General features: G+C 32.0%; 1 protein-coding gene across 1 annotated transcript; it reads left to right on the top strand.

Moving 5' to 3' along the window:
• The first annotated feature begins 1,876 nt into the window (after positions 1–1,876).
• LOC134706130 (dopamine beta-hydroxylase-like) lies at positions 1,877–14,193 on the top strand. Its single transcript, XM_063564838.1, has 12 exons — positions 1,877–2,059; positions 3,738–3,887; positions 5,320–5,484; positions 5,978–6,061; positions 6,530–6,709; positions 7,365–7,467; positions 9,233–9,399; positions 9,692–9,874; positions 10,326–10,385; positions 12,074–12,201; positions 12,879–13,032; positions 14,069–14,193. Exons 1-12 carry the CDS (start codon positions 1,877–1,879, stop codon positions 14,135–14,137), a joined length of 1,626 nt encoding a protein of 541 aa, XP_063420908.1. The 3' UTR covers positions 14,138–14,193.
• Positions 14,194–15,900: the final 1,707 nt, after the last annotated feature.

The raw sequence follows: 15,900 nt of genomic DNA, 5'->3' as shown, positions 1-15,900 counted from the left end.
ATCCGGTTAACCGGTTAGCGTTTTGAGTATTCGGTATTCGGTCGTTCGATCGATTAACCGATTAACCGGTTAACCGTTGACAACACTAATTTTTACTAATTATTATACAGTCGACCTGGAAGTTGCTTCTTATGATTTTTTGACTTTCCTTAGTAAGCTTTTTGTTTTTGATTTTGGTTTTGTGATCTATAGCAACTTTGAAATATTCTTGCTATTTTACACCGGAGATTTCTTCATTGTGCAGTATTTGTAACAATCTAGAAATATAATATAAGTCAAATAATCACTCCGAAAAATCTGATACAGTCATTGCACATTAAAAATTTGAAAAAAAAACTGTAAAAAGAATCATGTGTATAAAGCCGCAACATCAAATTAAAAAAATAGTGCCGATAGAATGCCATAATTTTGACTAATTTTTGCAGATAATATGTACATTTTAGGCAAATGATTTGGCTGGTGATTGTCACGATTGTAATTCACCATATTATGCAAGAGATGCAGTTGATCTTAAAAAGGATTTTCTCCGATTAAGTGAATTCTGGGTAGTATGCCAGAAAATGGGCGGATGGTTCGTTGATGAGGGAGACAGTCTTCATTGTGATTGATTTGGCAAATAAGGGAATCATATGATTTTCAATCTGTCTTCCTTGTTTTTGTTTGCTTTGTACTTTGCAGTAGTATTAGTCTATAATGAAGAATATCTGAAAGATTAACTGAAAATCCGTTCACATTTTGAAGGGAAGATTGATCACTATTGAATAACTCAATCGAGGTTACAACCGGTCTCGTTTTGTTTTACGTGCTGGCATTTTATTTTTTTCTTTCCGAAGCCGTTGGATGTGCCTTTGGTTTTTTGAACAGCTTTAAACAGCCATTGATTTTTAATCAACTACACATATCTGGTCTCAACATAACCTTGTGGAATCAATTTAGTTATTGCTGCAGTGCATTATCTGAGTTGTTCCTCCCTTTTTTCTCTTTCGGTGCAATAAAATACAGAAAAGAACGCAGCAGTTTGTTTTACCGAATGTTCTTTCTATATGTGTCTATCAAATATAATTCCAGACCAATCCTAATATGTTTAACATGCCAGAAAGCATGTAATGAATGCGTAATACACGAAAATCAACAAATACAGCAATATACAAGAAATCAAATGTCATCAATTACTTAAGCGGTAATTGAACGAAAACTTGTCACGAAACTCATTTTTTTGTAAACACTTGATTAAATTTTCGACAACAAAACATTGCATCAATAACTACAAATTAATTCAGAGCTATCTTTAACTGAATAAAGAAATAAAGAAATATTCATTTTGTCGACACTCATTTAATATCCGGAATCAATTTGGGAAGCACCTGTCAAGCTCGCTTCCATTGTCTGGGAGAGGGTAATGACCAACGAGAAATGTACATCTTCATTCCTTTTGCATGAAATGAAATTAGACAAGAATAACTAGATAAAAATATTTTTCTAATTGATGGCTCTAAATTTACACTAAAGAATAGTAATTAAGAATCTAATTTGAAATTTGTTTTTATCTTAGAGCGATAATTTAAATATCCCTGGCGTCTAAAGGAAGCATTAATAATTCGATTACAACCTACATATATTACAGATAAGAAAATACGCCAAATTTCGTTGAATAAAAAAAATGTCGATGTAGAATTACTTAGTTCTTCAAGCCTTTCTCAAGAGGAATCTTTAAGGAACATATAAAAGAAGAAATATAGTTCGTTACTATAACAAGCATATCGTGCTTACTGATTCAAAGAGCAGCAAAATGAAATATATTTCATTTGTGTATTTCATATTTTTATGTTATACTATTATTTTTGCCGAACATTTTGATTATGAAACAATTCTAAGTATGGACAAATCACTTAACTTGCTATGGAATGTGAATTATGCTGATGAACTGGTGAAGTTTCGGATACAAGGAAAACTGCGACCAAACGAATGGTTGTCGTTCGGGTTTTCTGATTACGGAGAATGTGAGAATGCTGATATGGTTTTGTTTTGGAAGGACTTATTTGGTAATACAATGTTCAAAGTAAGTTCCCCCTTTAGATAGTATGATTTGGTTTTGTTTTGGAAGGACTTATTTGGTAATACAATGTTAAAGGTAAGTTCCTCCTTTAGATAGTATGATTTGGTTTTGTTTTGGAAGGACTTATTTGGTAATACAATGTTCAAAGTAAGTTCCTCCTTTAGATAGTATGATTTGGTTTTGTTTTGGAAGGACTTGTTTGGTAATCCAATGTTCAAAGTAAGTTCCCCCTTTAGATAGTATGATTTGGTTTTGTTTTGGAAGGACTTATTTGGTAATACAATGTTCAAAGTAAGTTCCCCCTTTAGATAGTATGATTTGGTTTTGTTTTGGAAGGACTTATTTGGTAATCCAATGTTCAAAGTAAGTTCTTCCTTTAGATAGTATGATTTGTTTTTGTTTTGGAAGGACTTATTTGGTAATACAATGTTCAAAATAAGCTCCTCCTTTAGATAGTATGATTTGGTTTTGTTTTGGAAGGACTTATTTGATAATCCAATGTTCAAAGTAAGTTCCCCCTTTAGATAGTATGATTTGGTTTTGTTTTGGAAGGACTTATTTGATAAAACAATGTTCAAAGTAAGTTCCCCCTTTAGATAGTATGATTTGGTTTTGTTTTGGAAGGACTTATTTGGTAATCCAATGTTCAAAGTAAGTTCCCCCTTTAGATAGTATGATTTGGTTTTGTTTTGGAAGGACTTATTTGGTAATCCAATGTTCAAAGTAAGTTCCCCCTTTAGATAGTATGATTTGGTTTTGTTTTGGAAGGACTTATTTGGTAATACAATGTTCAAAGTAAGTTCCCCCTTTAGATAGTATGATTTGGTTTTGTTTTGGAAGGACTTATTTGGTAATACAATGTTCAAAGTAAGTTCCCCCTTTAGATAGTATGATTTGGTTTTGTTTTGGAAGGACTTATTTGGTAATACAATGTTCAAATTGAGTTCCCTCTTTAGATAGTATGATTCGGTTTTGTTTTGGAAGGACTTATTTGGAAATACAATGTTCAAAGTAAGTTCCTCCTTTAGATAGTATGAATAATGTATTCACCAACGATTGATAAATTGAGAGTCAAATGGAAAACATTATATGCCCAGTATTTAGTTTCGAGATGGTTTAAGTCCGGACTCAGTTTGAAAGTTTGGTAATGTCTTCAAGAATTGAATATCTATTTTTGTATTATTATAGTTTGTAAAAGAGTTGACCGAGACAGATTTAATATGAAAGCGCGTCATACTTTTAAGCCTCGGTCACACCTTAACGGATAGCTCGAACGGATGCCTTAGATGTGCACGATCCTATGAAGCATTCAATTCTTACTATTACATAATTATGCAACAACCATTAAAATACTAGTTACAAAAAGCTTTCTCTTGTTTGTTTAAACATTGTTTTGACTTTATCACTGAACACGTACAGTCATGCTAGATGTTGCAATTTACACGGAAATGAAATATACATTTTGAAATGTCACGGCCAATCAAAATTAAGGAATCGTATGAAACTTGTATGATTGTTTAATACAAAACTGGAAGAAGTGAGGTTTAAGGTCAACTTTGACTTCCATTAATTTGTAAACCCAAATCGTCTACTAAGTATGTTTTGTTAGGTTTTTAAAAAAAATCTTTTGTTAATTTTTGTGAAAAAAATCTTTTGTTATTTTATTACCTTTTTAATTTAGGACGCCCATACAGACAATAAAGGATACATACACATTGACCAAAACCAAAACTACGTCCGGACTCGTACTGTAAAGTGGAAATATAACAGATTTACGCTAGAATTCATTAGGAAGTTCGATACATGTGACGGAGACGATTACAAGCTAGACGTAAGTTTTAGTTAAAACGCGGTTTATATCACAAAACTGATTCGGGACCCATTTTGTTGTTAAACATTTGAAAAACAATGATAAGTAAGAACATTCTAGTGCAGCAGTTTTCGTATACATTTTTATTTTGAAAAGTTTTTGACCACCTTGCACACGCTTTGGGGTGGGGGCTGGGATGAGTTAGGATGGTGGTGATGGTCTATATTCGTCCGTCTGTTCGTACGTTTGTCCCGCGAAACACACAAATACTCAAGAGACCGTTTGAGAGAAATCTGGTTACTTTGTGCACGAAACTTTTTTGACACCTTTTAACAGAAAGCACTCGTACTTGCTAGGATTGTTTGTTCACAGAAATAGTTGACCTGATAAGACTGTCATTAAGATATGATCATTATTTTACTATTGTACAGGGGCGGATCCAGTCATTTAAAAAAAGGGGGTCCTAACCCAAGACAAAAGGGGTGGGGTTCTAACTATATGTTCCCATTCAAATGCATTTATCGGCCAAGAAAAAAAGGGGGGTTCAACCCCCGGAAACCCCATTTGGATTCGCCAATGCTATATTACAACAATGACACTTTTTGAATGCAACTCCTCTGACACTCTTTGACAGAATGTTTTCATATATGCGATCTTGTATAATTGATCATATTGTAATTATAAATTTATAATTCAATCATATTATGGGGGAAACAGGATGTTCGACTATTTTTTAGACTGTTGTACACTTCGCAATATCACTTTATTCAATCTTGAATAAAAGGAACAAATACAAAAGCTCATGATTCACTTAAGGAGGCTCGTAGGTACAACAAAAATCAGCAAATATTTAAACATTTATTTTTCATAACAAATTTTATTCATTACATTATAAGTTGTAACATTATGTTATGGTAAAAAAATCAACCCAAAAAATCAAGGCGTTTTAGCCCCAAATGATTTTTAAAATTTTGATATCATTGAAAAAGCTCCAAATTATCTCCCTTCGGTGAAAAAAAATGAGATTTTTTGGCATTAAAATTGAAATATCTTTTTAAACTTATCGGTGACCTATATTTTTTTTATCATTTTTTTCAAATAAGCTGCACTTAAACTAAACAATTGTAAAATTTAAGCAATTTCTTATATTAGGTTCTTTTTTTATTTCGATTTTACCTTTTTTCTCTCCTATTAGTTCAACAGAAAAAAAGTACCTAAACAAAAATGCATGCTTTTTTCGATGGCAGATTGTGAGCCTAAATGAACAGTAACCCCATATTTTTATTTTATTTTTCTGTTAGGTATAGGATAAAGTTTATTTAGAGAAAAATATAGCGAAATCCTATATTAGAAAAAAAATTGATTTATACCCAGGAGCCTATTCCAAGATACATTGTTTCGTCACATGTATAAAATAAGTAGAATGTAATAAAACTATTTGTATGTTTAACAGAATGGAACGACACACATTATATTTTTCACTGGCTACGGATATCCCAAACGGATCAACACTTTAGAGAATAAGAAAGGCTTGCAAAGAGTTCAAATTTTAAAACCAGATATTCCAGATGTGAACATGCCAGACGACACATCGGTAATTGACGTCACGAACCAAGAGGTATGTATTCTACTAGGTAACGCAAATACGCAATGGTCTGCAACAATTAAGTCCAATGACCTGTTTATAGGCGAAATCACAATTTTATTTTGCACTTTAGCATATTGGTATCTAATAATTGGAACGGCTTTATTTCCTTAAATATTATCAAATAAAGTAAACAGATCATAAATTGTATTAAACTTTTATAGAATGGCTTTCTTTATTCAGTTTTAAATAGTTTGACTTCTTAATCTGCAAAAAAAATCGTAGTGTAAATTTTTAGGATTGATCAAAATATTGATGGCATAGAAATCAATCTAGGCACATGCCAATAGCATACAAGATTATCGACGAACTTAAAATGTTATAATCACGGTTTTGATGACACCATGCATGGCGTTGTCAGTTTGTTTTAAATTTATGAGTTTGACTGTCCCTTTGAAATCTTTCGCCCCTCTTTTAGTTCCAAATGTGTGATAATGTTTAAGTTCCTGTCTATATATATTTATAGATAACAGTTCCATCAACTGATACTACTTACTGGTGGTATCTAACGAAGTTACCAGATTTCAAACGGAAACATCATATCATCAAGGTAACATTACAATGAGAAACCTAAAAATGTATGAAGTAAATCTGAATCAAACCAAGCAAACGTTCTCCAATCATATTATGTATTTAAAATATGATAGTTTTTATGATGAAATTGGGAATTAAAATGGGAAATGTTTCGAAAAGACATCATCCCGACCAATTAGCAAAAAACAACACAAAGGCCACCAATAAGTCTCCAACACACCGAGAAAATCCAGCACCAGAAAGTGGGCTTCAGTTGGTCTCCAAACAAAGAATGTGTACTGGTGCAGTGAAAAAAGACGTCACAATAACTATATTTTTTTTAACTGAAAAAGAACTGAGAAATAACACGCAAATTCCAATATATAGCAATTTTTTGAAAGAGTTAATGTAGTTATTATGTTGCCACTCAATATCCATGTTTTTATCATCTTAAAATTATAACAAGACTTTAATATATAAACCTTTTTCCTACGTGTTCTCGTAGTATGAAGGGATCATCGAAAAAGGCCACGAACATCTTGTTCACCACATGGAACTATTTCATTGTGAAGCCGGACCAAACGAAGTTGTACCATCATATAATGGTCCTGGTTTAGCGGAAGGAAAACCACCAGGGTTGTCAATCTGTCGTAAAGTCATTGGCGCATGGGCAATGGGCGCATCAGTAAGTAATAGATACTAGTACACATAGGTCGCGATCAATTCCAAAATAAAAAATATCCATGACGATAAAGATTTTAAATAACTATAATTTAACAGAATTTATTTAAATTGACAGAGCGAAAGAATAGTTTTATACAATAAGAAGGAAGTAAAATGTTTCTTATGTGTCTTATTATCAGACTTATCTCTTTCTCTTTCCGCCTGTTTATCTTACGCTCCCTTCATGTTCACATTCTACCAACCTAAATGCAAGTTGTGTTGCATATTATTGACTTGCTTGAAATATTGGAAGAATAATTTACAGTGACTCTGTTATTACTCTGTAATTACTCTATATTGTATACAAATAATTAATTAGAACATAAGTGCTAGGTAAGACAAGAGCCATCATGGCGATGCAATACAAATATATATGCCAAACCAAAAAGACCTCACTTGTCTTATATAATTTACAGCCAGTTTTTTTCCATATGCGTCATACAAACAGATTTTTAACTCTACAATAATGTTGTACGTTTGCGAAAATAATCCTCTAATTCGTTGTCTTATCAAAATGTGCAGGTATTTGCACATTTCAATTATAAAATTCTTTACCCATGGGTATTGGTAAAGCAATATTTTTTCAGCACCATTGTTACTTAGATAATATATTGTAGTCTGTTACATTACCAGAGGAAGCTGGAACACCAGTAGGCGGTGATGGTTGGTCTAGATTTGTGTTGCTAGAGGTACACTATAATAACCCACAGCTGACCCAAGGTAACTGTAACGTAGATTTGTGTTGCTAGAGGTACATTATAATAACCCACAGCTGACCCAAGGTAACAGTAATGACAAAGCATATCGCTAGCACATGTATAAAAGTAAAGGCAATTATTAAATTAGTTCCTCTGTAATTAATACAGCAATTTAAGAATTAATTTTGAAAGATGATTCTCGTTTGTTATCCCTGCATAATCATTGAAAAAAAACCAAGAATGTGTCCACAGTACACGGATAACCCACTCGCACTGTCATTTTCCATGTTTAGTGGACAGTGAAATTGGAATAAATTCTCTAATTTGGCATTAAAATTAGAAGGATCTTATCATGTATACTAAGTTTCAAATTGATTGGACTTCTACTTTATCAAAAACTACTTTGACAAAAAACTTTAACCTGCAATTTGCACTATCATTTTCTATGTTCAGTGAACCGTTAAATTGGGATCAAAACTCTAATTTGGCATTACAATTAGAAAGATCATATCATAGGGCACATGCATATTAAGTTTCAAGTTGATTGGACTTCAACTTCATCAAAAACTACTTTGACCAAAAACTTTAACCTGAAGCGGGACAGACGAACGAACGAACGAACGATACGACGGACAGACGAACGGACGCACAGACCAGAAAACTGAATGCCCCTCTACTATTGTAGGTGGAGCATAATAATTAATTGTCTACCTTTTATACCCTTGTCATGGTTTTTGAGAACAGAACTGTTTATATAGCTGGCTGAATAGCTATTTAGGTCAAATGTCAAATAGTCGGAAGATCTATCATAATAAAGGAAAATGAAGATGTTTGCACATGCATTATTGCTAACGGTTACAAAATAATGTGTTTTTCATTAGTCTTTGTTATTAAAGGAAAACTAGGTTATCTATGCATGTACTGATTTAAGACATGTCAGAGAGATACTTATTGTTTTGAAAGGGCCCTTTAAAAAGACCATCATTATTGTCACTTCTATTAAAGAAAATATTCTAAAAGATATATATACAATATCCAAATAATATGCCTAAAAAGCCGCTTAAACACGCTTATGAGTGTAATGAAAATATATTTTACGTAGATTCACGCAATATTTCGTTATACAAACTAGCTTTAACAAGAACGTTCAGCTATTCAGATGAAATACGATGCTGCTATGGAATTTTTGCAGCTTTTTAGAACCTATATATGTAGGAATTATTCACTGAATTCAAAGTGGTCATTTGTTCTGTCTTGAACAACTCATTATCTAGATCATAATTAATTCATGAATATCACCTTAGTTGTATTTGCCATCATCAACAGTTATTGTCTGTATACATAATTCTGTTTATAAGATATGACAGTTACCATATCTTATATCGAAAAGGCACTGGCTTCAAAGACTTACTAATTTACGAGCATTCTAAAACAAATCTAATAGTGACGATGTAGTTTCAATGTTTTATACAGAGAGAGATATTATATATTGCAAAACGACACTCACTGACCCCTCGAGAGAAGTCACTGTGATAAAAATGTAACTTATTGTCAGATAAAAAATGTATTTGGTATGTTGCCATGACCTAAGACACATTCGATTAGCTGAAATTTTTCAATTAGTACATTCCAAATGCTCTATGCAAATATGTTGATGTTCTCTGTTCGCATTCAGTTTTATACTGTTATAACGCAAATATTTCAACCGATGTTTTAGCATGTAATATGTTTATCCATTTTGCATCAATTTTGTTTTAGCCTTATTAATATACTATAATTATTTACAGGTATGAAAGATTCGTCTGGTATCCGTTTGTATGTTACAAGTAAACTGAGAAAATTTGATTCGGGGATAATGGAGCTGGGGTTGGAATACACAAACAAAATGGCGATTCCTCCAAACCAGAACTTGTTTTCTCTGACAGGATACTGTATCGCGGATTGCACACGAACTGTGAGAATCATGTATTAAATGATATATTAAACAACAGCTTTTTAAATAAACTAGCTGAGATCTAGTAACATATTCAATTTCGATTGAGGTAATTTAAAGAAAACATTTTTCGTTTACAAATGTAAATCATGTTAATTGCAACAAAACCATGATATCAAATTAACGTATTGGCAAACAGATTTGTTGATACACTTAAGGTTTGCATACTTGTATAAACCCAGCTATAAGTTCCTAGCTGTCAAGTTTTCGCTTCTCAATAAATATATATATATATATATTTTTCATTTTACAGGCGTTACCAAGAACAGGCATACACATATATGCTTCTCAATTGCACACGCATATGACAGGGAAACGTGTATACACAAAGCATGTCAGGAATGGAAAAGAATTACCAGAACTGAATAGAGACAATCATTATAGTCCACATTTTCAAGAGATAAGAAGACTACAAGAACCGGTCGTTGTTTTACCAGTAGGTGTAATCATTTTAAAAGAATAAAGTAATAAAGAAAACAATCAATATAAAAAAAAGGAATATTTCATGTTTGCTGTATGTACGAATGTCACTGACAGCTATAATATTTTTAAAAGCACATGGTTCATCTTACTTAAGAATATGAGAAATGATAGCAATTATGACTGTAATGTATTTGAACAAAAGCTGTAAATACTTTGCAGATTAGAGCACTCATTTGTGTTTTTAATCAATAATTTAGTCTTTTTAAAAATAAAAAAAGTTTGATAAATGTTTAAGATCGATTTGAAACACTTTAAGACCTGCGATACGTATCCTGGCAATAGTTTTACATTAAGTAGACTTTTATACGACTGAAACAAACGCAAAAGTATTTTAAAGGGATGAATTTCGAAAACTATGCCAATTTTTGTAAGTCATATATGCTATACTGCCTTATTATTTTTAGGGAGACAGTCTTATAACTACATGTGAGGATAGTACACTTGATAGAGAGAACATCACATTAGTAAGCAATCTTTTGAATTTAGCATATGCTGAGATTAATCAGCATTACAATTAAGTTAGAATTGTAAATGTTTGAAACATCAGTTTGATGACCTTAAACTTCAGTTTTAATTACACCAGACTGAATTTACAGAAATTTAAATTTGATGACAAAATACATTGCGGTATATTTTTGATAAAACTATGCTGATAGTAGGAGCACTCTTTTACACTTTGAGAAAAAACTGGGACATGAATTAACAGGTAGATAAGTGATATGGTTCAGTTGAAAAAGGTCAAAAATGAGTATGGGTTAATCTGTCAAATTGAATATATAACCCCTCAATTTGAAGCTGTCCCTATATATTTGTGTTCAGAATGACTTCAATCTCGGGCCAGTATGATTATTTATTTCCCTTAAGTGCGTTTTAATAATACTAGAGTCGCGTTCCAAGAGAAAAATTATGAATGTAGTATAAGTTTTTTGGTGTGTGTTTTACCAAAAAAAGAGGGACGAAAGACACCAAAGGGACAGTCAAACTCGTAAATCTAAAACAAACTGACAACGCCATGGCTAAAAATGAAAAAGACAAACAGAAAAACAATAGTACAAATGACACAACATAGAAAACTAAAGAATAAACAACACGAACCCCACCAAAAACTAGGGGTGATCTCAGGTGCTCCGGAAGGGTAAGCAGATCCTGCTCCACATGCCAACATAACATATATGCAAATTTGAGGCTATGCCTCATGTTATTCAACGCTATTAAACGAATATCAATCTTAAGCGATCATTTGATATAAACAGCTCATAAAAGACTGAACAGAATATTGTAAAGTAATTTTTTGTTTTGCCAATTTCAAATTTCAGACCTAAGGACTGCAGTTAATTGAATGCTGTTTATTCAGATTATTCGCTTACTGTCTAGTACTTTTTTCGCTCATTGCTCAGAAGTTGAATTCTTTTATACAGATCAACAGCATACCGAATTCTATGACAAGCTACTGAACCGGACCGAATTGACTGCAAGGAGTTGTCTGAATAGTAATGAATTCATTACTGAAAAACTGAACATAACAAAACAACTTATGCATAATATTATAAAGATTGATCAGATGATGTTAAGATAAAAATGACAGTTTCAACCACAAATTCGTTTACTAGTTAATGCAACCAGAAGAAGTAAAAAATAGTCTTAAATGCTGATATATACATGTCTCATACTTTGACATATTCTTTGTCAGTTTTAAAAACTTGAAATAAACGTCGGAGAACGTATTTATAATAGAACTGCCATGGGACAATTGTATTCATTGACAAACAATACGTAGAAACACATACATTTTTTTACAACGAGGATATGCATTTGAATTCCAAACTAACAGTTTATCAAACAATACTTAAAATAAAGTCTTACAAGTTGTTTTAATTGTTTGTTTCGTTTAGGAACTATGTAACAGAAATATCCCTGTACAAAATGGTTATTGTTATGTAATAATTTGTTTCTTTGTGTGTTTCATTTTTGTGTTTCTGTTGTGTCGCTGTTCACCTCTTATCTTTGTTTTGTTTCCTCAGTTTTAATTTGTTATCCGGATTTATTTTTTTCTCAATCGATTTGTGAATTTCGAACAGCGGTATCCTACTGTTGCCTTTATTTAAACAACTTATATAAATGTAGCCTTCCTCGGAACAATCTTTATTTTTAGGGTGGCTTTTCTATCAAAGAAGAAATGTGTGTGAACTATATTCACTACTACCCAGCAGTTGATTTAGAAGTCTGCAAGAGTTCTGTCGACTCAGACGCCCTTCAGGCATTCTTTAGGTTTATGAATAAGTAAGATGATAATGTCATAGTTAGTTATTGCATTGTTACTTATTAAAAGGGTATCATAGAAAGCTATGGATTGTCCTTAGGACATTATATTTACAAACAAACGTATTCATATGTAACTGTTTTGCATATTTCACTGGGGAAAAAATCGAACAGCTTATGAGTTTTGAGTGCCCATTTCGTATATATTCTGGTGTTTTCTTAGAATATACTTGAATCGAGCGTAACATAATCTTTTGTTGAAAAAGACGTGCGTTGCATTCATAATTATAATCCTGGTATCTGTGATGAGTTTATCTTTAATCAATTGGTTAAAGCCACTTTTTGGTGGAGGTTTCTCTCCCGTAAGCATCAGTGTGGATATAGTCATTTTAATTAAATGACTGTTAAAAAAATAGGTGTCTAGATGCAACAACATCCTCCCTAACAAAAGATTACTTAAGCTGTGCTTTGCAAAAGCTTTAGAAATGTTATGTCCTCGCTGTTCTTTAACTTTACACATTATTTTGCCGTTTTAACTAATGAGTTTTTTTTAGACAATTGCAATCCTGTTTCTATAATTAAATTATTCACAAGCTTTCGTAACAAAGACAACAGTTGAATCTTTGTGGCAGCTTTAAGTGGACAATTGTATTGTTTTATACTTCAACAAAACATAAAAATCCTTTTTCCATTTTTAGACGTTACAAAGATAACACGTCATCGACGCAAAACGTTGCAGAAAACTACCAGTCCATTAAATGGTCTGATCGAGCAAGTCAGATGTTGAGCACTTTTTACGATATCGCACCATTATCGATGCAATGTAATCGATCAGACGGAACCCGATTCCCAGTGAGTATCTGTCAATTGCATTTTTCTAGTTTTGTTTAAATCTTATGGTTTATTATTACTACTGATAACGATGCATCTTCTCTTCTCTGTCAATACTAATTTAAATTAATCCACATTTAAGAAAAAAGCAAATACGTGTTAAGAAAGGAAATCGTTAACCTTGAACGCATCAGTTGCATAAATATATTTAGTAAATCTGACATTTTTAGAAAAAAAGTGATGATAAAATATTATTATAAAACATTTATTCTGATATATTCATTCTATTTGAGGCCGATGCAATTATATTCAAATTTTGAAGTGCTACGAAGCCAAAATGAAACCCTAAAAACACAAAAAAATGGAAATCAAAATTATAACATGATCAATATAAATTCTTGAATTCAATTTGTCTCTTTGTTTTGATAATTAGAAAAAATGAGTCATTGTAAGAGACATTATATTGTAATCATAAAATTGAATTAGCCAAATAAAACATGAGACAACACTTCATAAATTACAGCGTTCAATGCGCTTTTATGGAATAATTTCATCGGGAAAGCTCAAAGCCAAATGAATTATAGCCAAAGATGTATTAGAACCGAAGTACTTGAAGAGCGTTATGACCAAAATTAACCAAAACTAATAGCCAAAATTCATTTAAGGTCAACTTTGTCTGAGGGAGTTGAACACACAATTTCATAAAAAAATCTTTTAAGTTTATACATAAGAAAAGTTTGTATTAAATCATGACAGTATTGAAGATATGACTACTGTGTATTCGTTAAAATTCGATGGATATCTATTTTCGTGGATTCATCGATACAATGAAACAACGAATATAAATGTTCAACGAATTACACTTTTAAAAGAAATGACTACGCCAAAATCATCAAAAATAGATATCCACGAAAATGCTATTTTTCCTAAATCCACGAAAATTGGTACCAACTAAAATATATAAATCCACAGTATGAGTAGATCGGTGACTTATTAGTATAGAAATGTTGGTCAACAGAGTTCTCATATTTCTAATTTATAAGTTCTATTTTTTCAGGGCGACTGGAATAATGAAGACATTCCAATTATAACACTACAAATCAAAGCACAGCGTGACAGTTGTTGAACACCCTAGCAAGTCAATGTTTTACTTGCCCAATGTAATAAATGACTCTACACATATCTTTTGTATGCTAAGGCCACTTTGAACATATTCATAGCTTACTCTTGGTTTTATCCCTTATTTAAAGACTGTATGGAAATATTTAGTTCCTTCAAATTTTCTACTTTGGTCTAAAAAGAGGGGCAAACGATACCAGAGGGACAGTCAAATTCATAGATCGAAAAATAAACTGACAACTTAAATCAAACGAATGGAAAAGTACTGTCATATATCTGACATGCATATTCTTACGCAGAAAAAAGGTGGATTAAACCTGGTTAGCCATTGTTGTGAACTGTTCGGTGAGCACTATAAACGTGCACAGTGGAACAATCTGCACATTCAATATTGCTTCTTCTTTCATTATTTGAACGTTACAATGAAGTACAGGTTGGCGGATATTAACTTTATGAAACCTACGTCTAACCTAAAGGATGATAACTTAAAGATCAGAATTAAATTTTTGTTTAATAAATAAAATCTAACTGTTTTAACAGAAAAAGTTGCATATGTATTACAAAATTATTGTCTATGACCTCCCCTTGGCAAAATGACTTATACGCATGGTAAAATATAGTATGTGTGATCTTATCAGATATTTTACTAAAATTATTTTTTGAAACGTCTAATTTGCTGTACATTTAATCGGTCTTAATCCAAAATTCAAAACAATAGAAATCTGATCATAAGAAACGCCAATATATAACTTTACATGAATTTATACTCAGACATAAGAATAATTATGTTACAACCTTATTTTGGTAAAATGTTTTGGATTTTACTGTCTTTATGGTGTCTGTAGTACCTTTTTTTGTCTTTGTGTTTCATACTTGCATTCTGTACATATATCATCTAGCAATCGTTTGTCCAGTGGATTATATATCTAGAAACGTATTTAAATGAATATTAAGTGGTGTAAATATTTTAACAAACTTTTAACATATAACAAGATATACAGTTATATCTTTAACTTCCCTAATTCATCATTAGTTATAATTACTTATTTTTAAAGATTAAGAAAAACACTTATGCAATGGTATTTATTGTTTTTGGTTCGAAAACAAATTTTGACCACGAGGGTGACTGTGGTATTGTAAAAAAATACCTAGGAATAACCCACAATCTGTTTACGATGTATAAAAAAGGAGTAACATTCTCTCAGATTGTAGACGTTAACTCCAGTGGCTCATGTATGAGGAGTTCCTAATTTTTTGTATATTATAATCCAAATGCAATAACTTTTCCGGAAGGCTTGTATGTATATTATTGCGTGGATACATTTCTTCCTATCTAACTTACACACCCCACCTTACGTATACTTTCCTGGACTTCCCTTTTAAACTCATTGTTATTTCTTCTTGTCTTGCATTTAGCAATCAACAATAATCTGTTTGCTCTCCTTTTGGCAGTCCAAAATTCCCCGATATTCATTCCCAACGTATTTTATGCCGATGCCTCTGCTGGTGAACTATTAGTACCCGAGGGTATCACCAGCCCAGTAGCCAGTACATCGGTTCTGGCATGTAATACGGATTTTTTGTGTTATTAAAATTTGCTGTTACAAAATATTAGAAATTATTAGAAATTAAGGAATATATCTCCCTCATGCAAAGCTCTGATTCCTTTCACGGATTTGGCTATACTTTTTGGACCTTTTGGATTATAGCTCTTCATCTTTTATATAAGCTTTTGATTTCACATAATTTGGCCACGAGCATCACTGAAGA

Source organism: Mytilus trossulus, chromosome 2, assembly GCF_036588685.1.
Source record: "Mytilus trossulus isolate FHL-02 chromosome 2, PNRI_Mtr1.1.1.hap1, whole genome shotgun sequence".
NCBI lineage: Eukaryota > Metazoa > Mollusca > Bivalvia > Mytilida > Mytilidae > Mytilus > Mytilus trossulus.
This window is presented reverse-complemented; position numbering and strand designations above follow the sequence as displayed.

Coding starts and splice junctions, on each gene's coding strand:
- LOC134706130 (XM_063564838.1), top strand. CDS start 1,877: ATGGACAAATCACTTAACTTGCTATGGAATGTGAATTATGCTGATGAA. Junction 6,062..6,529: donor GGAAACATCATATCATCAAG/GTAACATTACAA, acceptor GTGTTCTCGTAG/TATGAAGGGATCATCGAAAA. Junction 13,033..14,068: donor CAGACGGAACCCGATTCCCA/GTGAGTATCTGT, acceptor CTATTTTTTCAG/GGCGACTGGAATAATGAAGA.